Source organism: Pteronotus mesoamericanus, unplaced genomic scaffold (genome assembly GCF_021234165.1).
Source record: "Pteronotus mesoamericanus isolate MK-2021 breed Mesoamerican mustached bat unplaced genomic scaffold, CSHL_Meso_final scaffold_174, whole genome shotgun sequence".
NCBI lineage: Eukaryota > Metazoa > Chordata > Mammalia > Chiroptera > Mormoopidae > Pteronotus > Pteronotus mesoamericanus.
The window spans coordinates 172,890-188,013 of record NW_026555309.1 but is presented as its reverse complement, the minus strand read 5'-3'; the positions used below and the strand labels follow the sequence as shown (position 1 = coordinate 188,013).

Sequence of the window (15,124 nt, the reverse complement as noted above, 5' to 3'; positions counted from 1 at the left end):
AAACCCATGTCTCTATGGGCAACTAATATTTGACAAAGGGGGCAGAAGCCTAAAATGGAATAATAATAGCCTCTTCAACAAATGGTGTTGGGAGAGATGGATGGCTACATGCAAAAAATTGAAATTGGATCATCAGCTGACACCATACATAAAAACAAACTCAAGATGGATAAAAGACTTAAATATAAGTCTCAACACCGTAGAAGTCCTAAAGGAGAACATTGGCAGGAAACTCTCAGATTTCCCACACAGTAATTTTTTCACCAATATGTCCCCTAAAGCAAGGGACATAAAGGAAAGAATAAACAAGTGGGACCTTATCAAAATAAGAAGCTTCTGCACGGCTGAAGAAAACATCAGCAAAATGAAAAGGGAGCTAACCATAGGGGAAAATATATTTGCTAATGATACATCAGATAGAGGTTTGATCTCCAAAATATATAAAGAACTTGCACGACTCCACTCCAGTAAGGCAAATGATCCAATCAAAAAATGGGCAAAGGACCTGGGAAGACGCTTTTCCAAGGAGGAGATAGAGGGCCCAGAGACATTTGAAAGGATGCTCGGCATCACTAGCCATCAGAGAAATGCAGATCAAAACCACATTGACATACCACCTCTCACCAGTCAGAATGGCCATCATAAACAGATCAACAAACAACAGGTGCTGGCGAGGCTGTGGAGAAAAGGGAACCCTAGTCCACTGTTGGTGGGAATGCAGACTGGTACAGCCATTGTGGAAAGCATGTGGAATTTCCTCAAAAAGCTGAAAGTGGAACTGCCTTTTGATCCAGTGATTTCCCTGCTGGGACTATACCCTAAGAATCCCAAAACGCCAATACAAAAGAACCTCTGCACCCCAATGTTCATAGCAGCACAATTTACCATAGCCAAGTGCTGGAAGCAACCTAAATGCCCATCAATAGATGATTGGATCAAAAAATTATAGTTGATACATTTACACACTGGAATACTATGCAGCAGAAAGAAAAAAGGAACTACTGCACTTCGCGACAGCATGGATGGAACTAGAGAGCATTATGGCAAGCGAAATAAGCCAGGGGGCGAAAGACAAATACCATATGATCTCATCTATAAGCGGAACCTAAGCAACAAAACAAAGATCCAAGGAAAATAAGACCAGCAACACTGAAAGGAAAAGAAACCAACAGAGACAAGAGGAAAAGAGGGAGTGGTGGGCGGGGGAAAAGGAAGGGAAGGGGCAAGTCAAGGAACATATAGCAAGGACTCATAGACAAAACCAAAGTGGGGAAGGATTGAAGGAGGGAGAGGGGGGAGGGGGCAGGGGAAAGTGGTGAGGGGAAGGCAGAGACAAATGTATTTCAAAAAATTAATTAATAAAAAAGATAAAAGCTGAAAAAAGTGAAAAAATAAAATAAAATGAACAAGAGAATTATCAACTAAAAAAAAAGGTTAAATGAGGTCATAAGAGAGGTGCCCTGTTCCTACAAGAGTGTTGTCCTTATCAGAAGAAACATCGGAGCTCCCTCTCTCCATACACTCAGAGAAGGCTACACAAGGACGAAGAGAATAGGCAGACACATACAAGTCAGGAAGAGAGGCTGCATAAGAAATCAACCCTTGTAAACATTGGTCTCAGACTTCTAGCCTCCAGCACTGCGAAAAAGTAAATTTGCTACTTAAAGCAGTTTGGCATGTTTGTTATGATAGCCTGAGCAGACTAATATGATATACATCCTTGTTTGTTTTTTTTAATATGTTTTTATTTTGTCTTCCTTCACTCATAGGGCAAACTGAATGCATCTGATCTTATAGTTCCTTATTAAATAAAAAGTTTTCATTAAAAAAAAAAAGAAAAAGGAAAAGTATATAAGGAAAAGCTAACAGGAAAAAAAAAGAAAAAAGTTAGTGTTTCTCTAAATACATCCTTAAAAACACACAATAGTGATGTGTTAACATGATTAATTTTTTATCCTTATTCTTTAGAAAGTACTATGCACCATCACACCATCCTCATTTCTGGCTGGTCGCATAATCTGCTGATAAGATATGCTCTACCCCTTCAGTAATACCACAATGGTTTTTCCATGTATTCTTTTGCTGTTTAAGAACAAAAAGGCAATAAGCCAAGGGACGTTTAGTGTTATGTTTTCTAGCAGGGAAATGAAAAGGAACCTTTGGCAGTTTACGGGTGTAAGATATATAAAATACCTAGAACAAGGCTTGGTACATATTTATTAAACATCAGTTATCATTCCGTCTGTTAATAACAAACCATCTGTTTTGCACAGTTTGTAAATTGATAAAGTTTAAAGCCCATTTCTCAAGATTGTTCATTAAATGTCTGACAACTAAATGAATGGACAAAATGTAACCAGTCTACCAGAGTTTAGAGGATTGTTTCTGTTACATATTAGTTGAGGACAAGCAGGACCTCTGGGAGGTAAGAATTAACCTGACCTCTGTGATTGCCAGCCTGAACTGAATCTTCTTTCTATTCCAAGTGTAACAAGTTTTTGGATGTTTTAGCTAGGGGTGCCCTGAAATCAGTGAGTATACAAGGTCTGTCCCAAAAAAGTCCAGCCATCAGCTTGCATGACATCGATGCAACCTGACAGCCAAGGAGAGTGGACTGGAATGCACATGCATGAACAATGACAATTTCACTGTAGTAGTCAGTGGAGACAGTAAACACCGTTGAGTGAGCATGTGTACTGTGTGGCCATCGCATTCCAAATGGACTGAGTGAGTAGAGCAATGAATCTATGTCAAATTTTGCATTAAGCTTGAACATTTCTCCACGGAAACTCTTCGGATGATTCAGAAGGCCGCAGCTGTGGGCAACTGGTGGCTGGCAGCTTCATCACAACAATGCGCCCACTCAACACATCACATCTCCTGCAGAGTTTTTTAGCGAAACATCAAATCACCCAGGTGACTCAGCCCCTCTCCAGTCCAGATTTGGCGCCCTGCAACTTCTGGCTTTTTCTGAAACTAAAATCACCTTTGAAAGGAAAGAGATTTCAGACCGTCAATGACAGTCAGGAAAATACAACAGGGCAGTTGATGGTGATTGAGAGAGCTGTGTGAGATCACAAGGTTCCTACTTTGAAGGGGACTGAGACGTCATTGTCCTATGTATAATATTTCTTGTACTTTGTATCTTTTTCAATAAATGTCTCCCTTTTTCATAAAAAAAAGAAAGTGCCCTGTAAATTGGAAAGATTCTTGTTAACATAAAACATTTTTAGCCCTGCTCAGTGTGGCTCAGTGGATTGAGTGCCAGCCTGCAAACCAAAGAGCTGCCAGTTCAATTTCCAATCAGGGCACATGCCTGAGTTGCAGGCTGGGTCCCCAGTGAGGGGCATGCAAGAGGCAACCACACATCCATGTTTCTCTGCCTCTCTTTCTTTCTCTTCTCTCTAAAAATAAATAAATCTTTTTAAAAAAAATAATGAGCAAAAATTACTTTAAAAAACAAAATATTTTTATGCTCATTTATATAATTTAAAAATTCAACAATTTTAGCAGTTGTTGCTAAAAAACAGGTTCTGAATAATTAATGTCTCAAGGGTAAATCGTCTTGTACTAAGTACTTCATGTATATTGCAAGTGTGATAATGTAATGAGTTTACCAATGACCTTTTTTTCTCATTAGGACATTCCTTTCTTCCGTGAATCAACATGGATGTGATTTTGGACACTACCATATTTTGGGGGAAATTTTCATATTATTTTTTAGAATCTTTGGTTTGCAGGTTCATTCCCAAGAGAAAAAAGATTGTTGCTGGAGAGATTCTACTTATAACAGGAGCTGGGAGTGGACTTGGGAGGCTAATGGCCATAAAATTTGCCAGCCTTGGAGCCATTTCAGTTCCATGGGACTTTAATGAAGAAGACACTATGGAAACATGAAGACTAGCCAAAGAAAAGGGTGCTAAGAAAGTATGTGCCTGTAAGTGTGACTGTAGCAACAGGCAAGAGATCTACAGAGCTGCTGATCAGGTAAGCTGATTGGTATCCTTCTTAGCTTCTATTCCCAAGAAAAACATTGCATTTAGCATGTGCTTTTACAAAGAGAGGAGAAGAAAAGGTTGTCATAGACTTCTTCCAAGATGCCTTCATGCCTCTTGCTGGAGTCTGTATGTCAGGAATCTGACTTTGTAGCCTTCTGAAAGGGGCATAGAATAATACAATGCAAGTGGGTACTTGATGAGTTGTCTGAGTTGTTGCCCAGCTACTTTCCTGGCAACTCATTTACCATCAGGGGTCAGAAACTAGGGCTAGTCCTGGCTCTGTTCCTCATTGGTTGTGCAATTTTTACCAAGTTACCTGCCCTTTCTAGGTCTCGGACAGGATGACAGTGATCATTAGGTTTTTCTTAAATGTCCAAGAATGTCTTACATCATTGATTTCTTCTCCTTCTCCGGCCCATGTTCTTCCCTCGCAATTGGTCTAAAATAGCCCTTGCTTTCAATAGGATGTTCCTCTCTGAAAGTTAGGTTCCCTAGGATGTCTTTCTCTGTCTTACTTCTCCCCAAAGTAGAGGAACCTAATCCTTCAACCCAACCTCAGCTCAGCAATATTATTAGCCCATCTTTCAAAACTTCTTTGACTTGACTGCATTAGGAGTGATATTTACCTACAATCTCACAATCATATTATCTGGGAGGCTTAACACAAAGCAGCGCATGGGCTAGGAATTAGAAAACCAGGTCAAGATTTGATTAGAAAATCAAATCAAGACAGATATTAATTCCTTTTCAAAAACAAAGAGACAGATTGTCATATCAGCTCAAAAAGATCCAGTTCAGGGCAGAAAAAGAAAGTCTTCAAATGGTTATTAAACATTGCATCATGCTTTGCTTCTGGGTCAGCTTTATCAATGTCACCTACAAAGGCTTCATTTGAGACAAAAATTGTAAAAGAGAGAAAAACGGGCCCCCATGGTTTGTTTTTTTTTTCTGGAGCATGCTTGACTCTGAATAGGATGTGTGGTATATTGTGGATTATGCAAACAGGCAAGGTGGGCAATGCAGAAGGGAAGAGTGAAGGAAAATGCTGTAGCACAGCTGAGGATTGCAGGAGAATATCAGCCACAGACAGGAACTAAATCTGGGGAGGTCTTTTGGACAGAAGTGCACAGGCTCACAGAGGTCTCGGGGCAGTGAGCCAAACACATCTGTGTCTGGGATGTCTTCGTGCCAAGCACTGGCCAGGCTTTACAGGGATGGAATGTGTTCCTGCCAACAAATTCACAGAAGAGTCAGGAAGGAGATACGGGCAGAAGTAACTATTAGACACAACATGCTGAGGGGAAACCTAACTTTCACCTGAAGGGAAACATTTGGAAGCATGCAGGGAGACAGAATCAGACATTACCCATATACCACCCTCGTGATTAGCTACTGGCAGGGGAGGGTTAATAGCACAACCGAAACAGGAGATAGAGAAAAGATGTAACATTAGGTCATCTCTACACACAACCCCCCCCCCCAAAAAAAGAAATCAAGATTCTTTAAGCAAAATTGACAAATCATAGTGGTTTATTTAATATAATAAATCATAAAGTTACTTTAAAATTGTCGATGTTCTATGTGCAGGATCAAATACCCAGTTTTAAAGAAACTACCAGAATAAATTTAAAAAAAAAAAAGATGACCTGGAAAAACATATGAAAATGTAAACACGTCTAAGGAATTAACATTTGCCTCACTTCTGTCGAGGTTAAGAAAGATGCTGGCGATGTGACCCTCATGAACAATGCTGGAGCGGTGACAGGAAAGCTATTTCTCAACATTCCAGACAACATGGTGGAAAGATCATTTCTTGTAAATGTCTTAGCTCATTTCTGGGTAAGTCTTCATTCTTTTTCATTTTCTTTTATTGATAAGTAGGAAAATTCCACGTATTTCTGTAAACAACTGTTCAGCCATTTATCTGTATATATTCTCTTTGTGAATTTACCATTCATAGACTCCCAGACTCTCATCCAGATTTCCCTTGCCTTGCACACTCGGCTTAGTTATTCCTGTTCTTGCCCTGTTACAAGTGCTCAGCGTAAGACCCTTCCCTCTATCCTCTCTATTCTGGTCCCAAGATGTAAAGAAATCTCCCTACCAAAATACAAACAGCATGTGACAGCCATTATACAAAAGAGTTTTAATTTGTTCATGAGCTCAAATTTGGAAAGAGGAGTTTGTGTACAAAGAAAGTGGCTATTTTTAGAGTCATGGGTTATGTGTGTGTGTGACTGGGCATTGAAACATAGGAAATAAGCTCTTGCTGTGCCAGGCACTGCTCTAAGTTCTCTCCCTGCATATGGCGGCCATGGTACCATTTTCATTCTCATTTTACAAATAAGGAAACTGAGGCTGAAAGGGTTTAAATGACTTACCCAAGGTCCTACAACTGCTAAGTGATTGTCCATACTTACAAAAGGAGGAAGAGAGAAGGGAAAGACTCTTTACAGAAGGACAATTAGGAGACTTATAACTCAGGACAGGCTTTCTTGAAGCCTAGAGTGTTTAGACCAGTGCTATCCAGTAGAACTAGCTGCGGTAATGGAAATGTTCTTTTTCTGTGCTTCCCAATATGGTAGCCACTAGTCGACCACAGCTATTGAACACTTTAAATACGGTTGGTGGACTGAAGAATTAAACTCTTAATTTTATGTAATTTAATTCCTTTCAATGCATATTTAAATAGCCACATGCATAGAGGCTACTATCTTGGATAACACAACTCTGGAAAATGGATAGGAGGCTGAAGGAGACTTGCATTACCAAGGGAGTTTCCACTTCGAGAATTTCTACTTGACACTGTGATGCAATGAACAGACACAAGCAGGGGTGGAATATGCAGGAGGCACAGGTGGCTGGAACTTGGCCTTAGGAGTCATGGAGAAGAGAGTGGGGCACAGGGCCTCAGTCCTCTGTGGCCCTAAGGATAGGGTTTTGGGATGGGTTTGCTTCAGGTGTCCCAGGCTACTCTTTCTTTCCATTCAATGCATCTATACCCACTCTGTAAGGTCCTTAGAACTATTTCCTTGACCTTCTCTCTTGGTCACTGGAAAGCCCCGCCTGGAGCTCAACACACCTCTTTCAACCAATATTTAGTGAGAACCTACCAAAGTGTCTGACATACAAGGTGTTCCACAAATATTTCTGAAATGACTTTCCCTCCCCTACCCCATTTAAAATGTCTTTGGGAAGGGGAAGTATCATCTTGGAAGATGGAGCTAGGGTGCGCCCATATCTAACCACATCACAAACGTAGAAGCCATCCTTGATTCCTCCATTGCCCTAACGCCAACATCCTTGGCTCTCCCTACAAAGCACGCTCAAGTGCAATCATTTTTCTCCTTCTCTGCTGCTAGCCCTGGTCCAAGATTTTGTAATCTCTTGCCAGCAGTGCAGCATGGCCTTCAGACAAAAACAAAATGATCTTTAACCATAGGTAATGGAACAATATACAGTTACCTATCATGGCCTATAGGCCCCTATATGATGTGGTAATATCCTCCTGTATCTGTCACCCGCCTCTCATTGTTCTCTACATTCTGCTCACTTTCTATACTTCAAGGATCCTGAAAAGACCCCGGAGCACATCAAGCACTGACCTATATGAGGGTCTTTGCCAAGCTGTTCTCTCTGACAAGAATATTCTTTCTCCTGATTCTCATATGGTGGCTCCTTCTCATCATTCAGCCCTCATGTAGTTTCTGAACTTGTACTTTTATATTGTGTGTTCTAGCCTAGAAGACAATGCAAGTGGAGTAGCCAAGTCCAAACAATTGGCAGAACTGTCTGAAGTTTAAAAACACCAACCCTTTTTTTACAATAAAGTTTTCAGTTGCTGGAATTCAATTTACCTGAACACATATTCTCATTCATCATATCCTGAAATATTTTGTGAAAACAATGATAACTCTTTGGCCCATAATCAGTGTGAAAAAAATTAGGAAGTTCATTAATTAGGCTTTTCCATGAGAAAAACCAAGTCTTACATCAAACACAGTAAAATAAAATCAAGCAAATCTGATGCTTGTTTGCATTATACCCCACATGTGATAAAATGAGAAAAAATAGATATAGTTCTTAATCAAACAAATGTCATTAGTTCATAGATTTGCCTTGATTATGAATAATGTCTATACCTGGATCAATATATAATTCACTAGTAAGTACCCTGGTTATAACTGTATGTTACAAGTTTCATTAATTGCTCACTGAACATTTATGCATTCCTTTTTCTTCTCTTTAATAGTGGAGATTCTTACAGTGAGAACAAATGATGAGTTTCTAAGATAAATTCAGCTTATAGAATGTCCTCAAATGCCCTCACTGATACATTGGGGCTACAAATAAAAACAGACCCTTGAAATACCTAGTCACTTTTCTCTGTGAGAGAAAACTTTTCTCATTTGGACACAGGAAACCGGTAGCAGCTTCAGTCTTGACTCAAAAGCAAATAAACATAGAGATACATTTGGGGAGAGGGTGGAATCTGTGGAGAAAAACAAATAAAACCCACCCCTGCAAGTGATTAGATCCCTGTGAGTAGGTAACTGCTTACCCTGATGCTTTTAGATTTCACTAGTGTTCAGCCATATGACAGGACTGCTGTAGGCCACTACTTTCTCTCTCATCTGGGGAGTTTCATTGCCTCAGCCCATGAAATTTCTTATCCAAAGTAACACACACACCTTCAACTCTGTTACTCAGCTTCACATTATTGAAAGTTTAACTTGCAGACACCCGTAATGATGCTGCAGCTGGGCCTCCAGTCCCAAGATCCCACGAGGTCTGCCAGAATAATCACTCTGGAGATGCCTTCAGGGGCCCAGGCTGGATTTTTTACACACTTGTGCTGAAAGACAATAAACAACTCTTTCCATTTATAACTGGCCTGCAGTAATGACTAATGCAACAATATTTTTTTTTAAGTTTGAATTTATGAACAACAAAGAGGTCATTACCACAACAGACAGACACATAAAATGCTACCATACTTGAACATGAGATGTCAAAAAAAGCCAATTGTCTGTATCCAAACAGAAATTCACCAATCAATTCAATAGTTCTGGAATAAGATTAGTGAGACCCAAAGACCTTGCAAGCAAAGGTGATATTCTTTGAACCAGGAGCTGCGCTGGGTCCTTGTAAGTAACCAGCAGACTGTGCAAAACTCTTAATACAAAATTCTGACATCATTAAAATCGTAAATCTCATAGAAATAGGTGATGAGGATGGCCTGTCAATGTTTTACTTAATTTGTTTATGGGAGAACCAGCAGAATAACACAGCTGATAAACTGATAATATGAGGAGTTTGGATTTGTTATAATCAATGAAAAAGAATGCTAAAATGAGTTCACTAAACTCTTACCTTGGGGATTATAAAAAATTACACCTATTAGTTTTCTACACATTAACCTCTAATTTTACAGGATTGTGAAACATCTGGGTCCTAATAATCAGTCCAAGTAACATTGCCAAGAGAGTTAGATAAACCTTAGGAAAGATTATTAGAAAACATTCTAGTATGTTGAAAGTCACACAATCATCTATTTGCCGTATTTCCAATTTTTGGATTATTATTTCTGACCAGAGGTTAGATTTAAAATCCCAGTATCAGAGGAAATGAGAATGGAGAAGTTCCTTGAGGGAACCTAAGAAGCACAAGGGTAGGAGAACTGGAACTTTTTCATGACGTGGGATCTTAGGATACTGAATTAATATCTCAGCTAAGGATGAGTAAGATTTTACCAAAATATCAATAGCTAAAAATATATCTAAATCATGGTAGACATTTGCAAAGCACGTTATGTACCAGCCTGTCTTTCTTGCATTAAAATTCACTTTTCTTCAGGTAGTTTTACTTATTCTGTCATAAAAAGCCAGGAAGGTGAATGTGACTACATTTTAATACAAATGGCTGAAAACTACATGGAAAAGCTCAGCATATTAGAAAAACTAGGTTTTAAAGGTTTTTATGTCTTAGCAAACTGTAAATGTAAAATGTTGATTTAATTCAATTGGTAGAGTTAAAAGGAAAAACAAATGAAATAGTATTTCTTATAGATTAACACATAATAAATTTTAAGATCCTTAAGGACAGCAACTGCATGGTGCCAGTGACTATTTTTGCACTACCACAAGATTTAACACGCCGTGCTATATAAATACTTGTTAAACGAATCTGTAAATTCATCAAATACTTATTGAGTAAATAAAATTATAAATGAATGAAATATTGACCCCATGTATTTGTATCTTCCAGACTTGTAAGGCCTTTCTTCCTGCCATGATTAAAGATAATCATGGTCATTTGGTCTGTATTTCCAGTGTAGCAGGATTAATTGGTACTAATGGACTAGCAGGTGAGTACTTAACCATGTGTCTCTATATTATCCAGTCCATGGCACTCAGAAATTAGGGCTCTTTCAAGGCATAGAAACTCTTCCTGCACCAAGGGGAAATCTCTCATACACTTGGCTCTATTTATAATGCCAGCATCCCCCCCCATTTTCCTATTTAAAATAGCAGCGGCAAAGGAAGATACTCTCTTTAAAAAAAAATAGAAGTATGCCATGTGGCTCATTAGTCTTCTTGGGTCCCCGTATTCTTTGGGGGTAGATAGTGTGGAGATACAGGGGTCCAGTGGCCACACAAATGACTTTAATAATGATGCTTTGTCACCATAGAAAAGAGAGTTTCAATTTTAAAAATAATCCTATTAATTAACATGTCCAATTTTATTGCTAACAGCTTTTCACTTTGTTTTAGATTATTCTTCAAGCAAATTTGTAGCTTTGGGCTTACAGAGTCTCTTTTTTTAATTAAAACTAATAAAGAAAAGTAATGTTAAAACCACCATTGTTTGCCCATATTTCATCAAAACTGGGATGTTTGATGGTGCTACAACCAAGTAAGTGAACATTTAGAGTAATCTTTGCTTTTATAATAATCTTCCAATGTATGTCAATTATCTTTCCATTTTGAAGATCTGAAATATGGACAGTAAAACAAAAGAAATAATTTGAATGCTTAATTTAGTAAAAGGAAAAAAATCAATATGTATTAAGCTAATGAACTTATTCAATTTAAAGATATTAATATAGGTTATAAAGTTTATGGTATGGGGGGAAAGCTTAAACCTAAATAGCCAAGGAGAATAATACAATATAATGGAAAAATTGGAAGTTAGAAGTTAATAAAATATTTAGCATTATAGTGTTGATAAGTTCTTCTATAAGAAGTATACTGAAGTACAAGTAATCTAAAAGGTAAACTATTTTGTAAGATTAATTAATATCTGTGGGAAGGCATTGGGGAGGTGTGTTTTGATATAAAGGTTATATTTAGTAGAACAGTCCAAATAAGAATGCAAATGAAATATGAGGGCTTGTACACAAAGAAGCCAATCAGTAGAATATATTAAAATGTATAAACATGATTGAGAGCAACTATAGCCATCACAATTGCTAAAAAGAAGACAGACATGATCCAAATGACATGAATCTACTATAATAGGAAAGAGAGGTAGCCAACAAAAAGGCTGGATAGAAAACAATGAGGCTATTTAGAGTCTAGTAAAACTATAAAATTAAATAGAAAGTGCCAAAACAGGTAGTAAAGAGTTTATAGAATATAAATGGGGAAAATCTCTCAAAAAGACACACCTATTTAGCTGGCCAAAATTAGCAAAAACAATCACTCAGGACCTTTGGAGGTAGATCAAAGGGCATTCAACTAATTGAAATTTATTAAAAAAAAAAAATCTCCTGGGAGGCCACAGCATTGTAGCTATCCACTCAAAGCTCTGCCTTGCAGAATAAATATTTCAGTGGGCTCAACAACCAAGTGGCAGTTTCCAATTCCTCCAGCTCCCTGGGGTAGAAGAGCTATTCTGGGTAGTTTGACAACAAGCAAACATCAGAAGATCTAATTTTCTATGAAAGGCCTATATTGAGTATATAGACTCAGCAAGACAATATTTGTTCCCTTCCCCTCAACTTCCATTAGGTAGGAAAGATCAGAGGAGTGGTTGTTGGTCAAGAAATCAACTCCCCTTTCCAGATCCTTTGTTGTTAGAAAGCCACACTAGTTATTTCAGCAGTCAAGTGGTAAGTCCTATCTCTCTCATCTTCTTAAGTTAGATGACTTATTTTGGGTATATTAACAGGACAATAAATATTGGCAGATCCCAACCTCTGAGGCTCTGTGTTATAAAACATCCATACAGGGTGATAGCAGCATCCAGGCAGTCACACTAATTCCTGCCAACTCTCAGATCCTGCTCAACAGAAAGTTTATGTGGGGCCACCAATGAAGAGTGAGTTTCTCATCACACCCAACTTATGCTTCATAACATAGAGGTTCTGCCAGGTGAGCGTCAAAATCAGCTTCAAAGACTGGGATTTCTCTGGCTATGCCTTGGGACCTAATTTCAAGTGGCCAAGACCATAGATCAGAACATTATCCAGAAAATAGTGCAACCAACTAGTAAATTGTAGAGGTTAAAAGCTGAATGTGATATGAACAGAGGCAGATCAGCTAGAAACTTAAGAGAAAATGACAGTCAAATATTGCCTGGCTAAAATTACACTTATCCCTGTAGAGGAAGACTGTACACATACCCAAGGTGGCATTCTCCAAGAAATGACATCAAAAAACTACACATTGCAGAAGAAAGAGACTTCACTTAACTACTCCAGCCAAGTCACTAAATAAAAAAATAAAAATAACCCTAACAACAAACCACATGGAGGACTATTATCCAAAGTTGCTACAATATATTATATAACATGTCTACTTTTAACAACAACAAAAAAAAGTATATGCCATGCAAAGACACAGGTAAGTGTGACTCATACATAAGAAAAAATGTAGGCCATGTAAATTACCATAAAGAGGACCCAAATGTTGGACTTAGCAGACAAACTTCTAAGAAACTATTATAAATACATTCAAATATCTAAATAAATCCATATTTTTATAATGGAAAGGAAACATGATGACAATTTTTCATCAAATATCAGTAAATAGATAGAAATTATTTTTTTGATAAAAAAGAACCAAATGTAAATTTGATGGTGGAAAAGAACCAATGTAAATTTTGGAGTGGGAAAGAAAATAACTGAAAAGAAAAATTCACCAGAATGGCTTAAGAGTAGAATTGAACTGGCAGAAGAAAGAATATGTGAACTTAAAGATAGATGGATAGAAATATGCAATTAGATGAAAAGAGTGAACAAAAAGGAAGAAACATGAACAGAGCCTCAGGGAAATCTGGAACACCATCAATCATATCACATCACCAGGTAAGTAACAGAAAGAAATGAAAGGACCAGAAAAAAATATTCAAAGAAATAATGGATGGAAACTCCCCAAATTTATTTTTTAATAATTTTATTTATTTTATTGCTCAAATACATTGTCTCCACCTTCCTGCTGCCACTTTCCCCTGCCCTCCTCTCTCACCTCCCTCCATCTTTCCCCACTTTGGCTTTGTCCATGTGTCTTTTATTCATATTCCTTGACTTGACCCTTCCCTTCCCCTTTCCCGCCCCCGCCTTCCCTCTTGATTCTGTTGGTTTCTTTTTTCTTTCAATGTTGCTAGTTATATTTTCCTTGCTTGTTTTGTTTTGTTGCTTAGGTTCCACTTATAGGTGAGATCATATGGTACTTGTTTCCCCCGACCCCGGCTTATTTCACTTAGCATAATGCTCTCTAGTTCCATCCATGATGTCGTGAAGGGTAATAGCTCTTTCTTTCTTTCTGCTGTGTAGTATTCCATGTGTAAATGTACCAGTTTTTTGATCCACTCATTTACTGATGGACATTTAGGTTGCTTCCAACACTTGGCTATTGTAAATTGTGCTGCTATTAACATTGGGGTGCATAGGTTCTTTTGAACTAGCATTTTGGGATTCTTAAAGTATAAAATTCCAGCAGTGGAATCACTGAGTCAAAAGGTAGTTACATTTTTAACTTTTTGAGGAAATTCCACACTGCTTTCCACAATGGCTGCACCAGTCTGCATTCCCACCAACAGTGTACTAGGGTTCCCTTTTCTCCACAGCCTCGCCAGCACCCGTTGTTTATTGATCTTTTTATGATGGCCCTTCTGACTGGTGTGAAGTGGTATCTCATAATACGCATTTCTCTGTTGGCTAGTGATGCTGAGCATCCTTTCATATGTCTCTGGGCCCTCTGTATCTCTTCCTTGGAGAAATGTCTGTCCAGGTCCTTTGCCCATTTTTTAATTGGGTTGTTTGTCTTCTTGGAGTGGAGTTGTGTGAGTTCTTTATACATTTTGGAGATCAAACCCCTATCTGATGTATCATTGGCAAATATGTTTTCCCATACGGTTGGTTCCCTTTTTATTTTGCTGATGTTTTCTTTAGCCGTGCAGAAGCTTCTTATTTTGATGAGGTCCCACTTGTTTATTCTTTCCTTTATGTCCCTTGCTTGAGGAGACATATCAGTAAAAATATTGCTGCGTGGGATTATCTGAGAGTTTCCTGCCTATGTTCTTCTCTGAGACTTTTATGGTGTCATGACTTATATTTAAGTCTTTTATCCATCGTGAATTTGTTTTTGTGTATGGTGTCAGTTGGTGATCAAATTTCAATTTTTTGCATGTAGCTGTCCAGCTCTCCCAACACCATTTGTTGAAGAGGCTATTTTTACTCCCATTTATGCTTCTGCCCCCTTTGTCAAATATTAATTGACCATAGAGACATGGGTTTATTTCTGGGCTTTCTATTCTGTTCCATTGGTCTATGTGTTCTTATGCCAGTACCAGACAGTTTTCATTACAGTGGCCTTGAAATATAGTTTGATGTCTGGTATTGTGATCCCTCTTACTTTGTTTTTCTTTCTCAAAATTGATGTGGCTATTCGGGGTCATTTATGGTTCCATATAAATATTTGAAATGTCTGTTCTATGTCTGTGAAATATGTCATTGACATTTTAATAGGGATTGCTATGAATCTATAAATTGCTTTGCGTAGTATGAACATTTTGATAACATTAATTCTTCTAATCCATGAGCACAGTATATGCTTCCATTTATTTGTGTCTTCCTTAGTTTTTTTCTCCAGTGTTGTATAGTTTTCTGCGTAAAGGTCTTT

The 15,124-nt window shown here is 38.1% G+C and overlaps 1 protein-coding gene across 1 annotated transcript; it reads left to right on the top strand.

Annotated features, from left to right (window-relative positions):
- The first annotated feature begins 3,666 nt into the window (after nucleotides 1–3,666).
- LOC129084001 (short-chain dehydrogenase/reductase family 16C member 6-like) lies at nucleotides 3,667–10,917 on the top strand. Its single transcript, XM_054590035.1, is given in 4 exon segments — nucleotides 3,667–3,987; nucleotides 5,709–5,837; nucleotides 10,266–10,365; nucleotides 10,772–10,917. Coding segments are annotated over 4 exon segments (696 nt in total).
- Nucleotides 10,918–15,124: the final 4,207 nt, after the last annotated feature.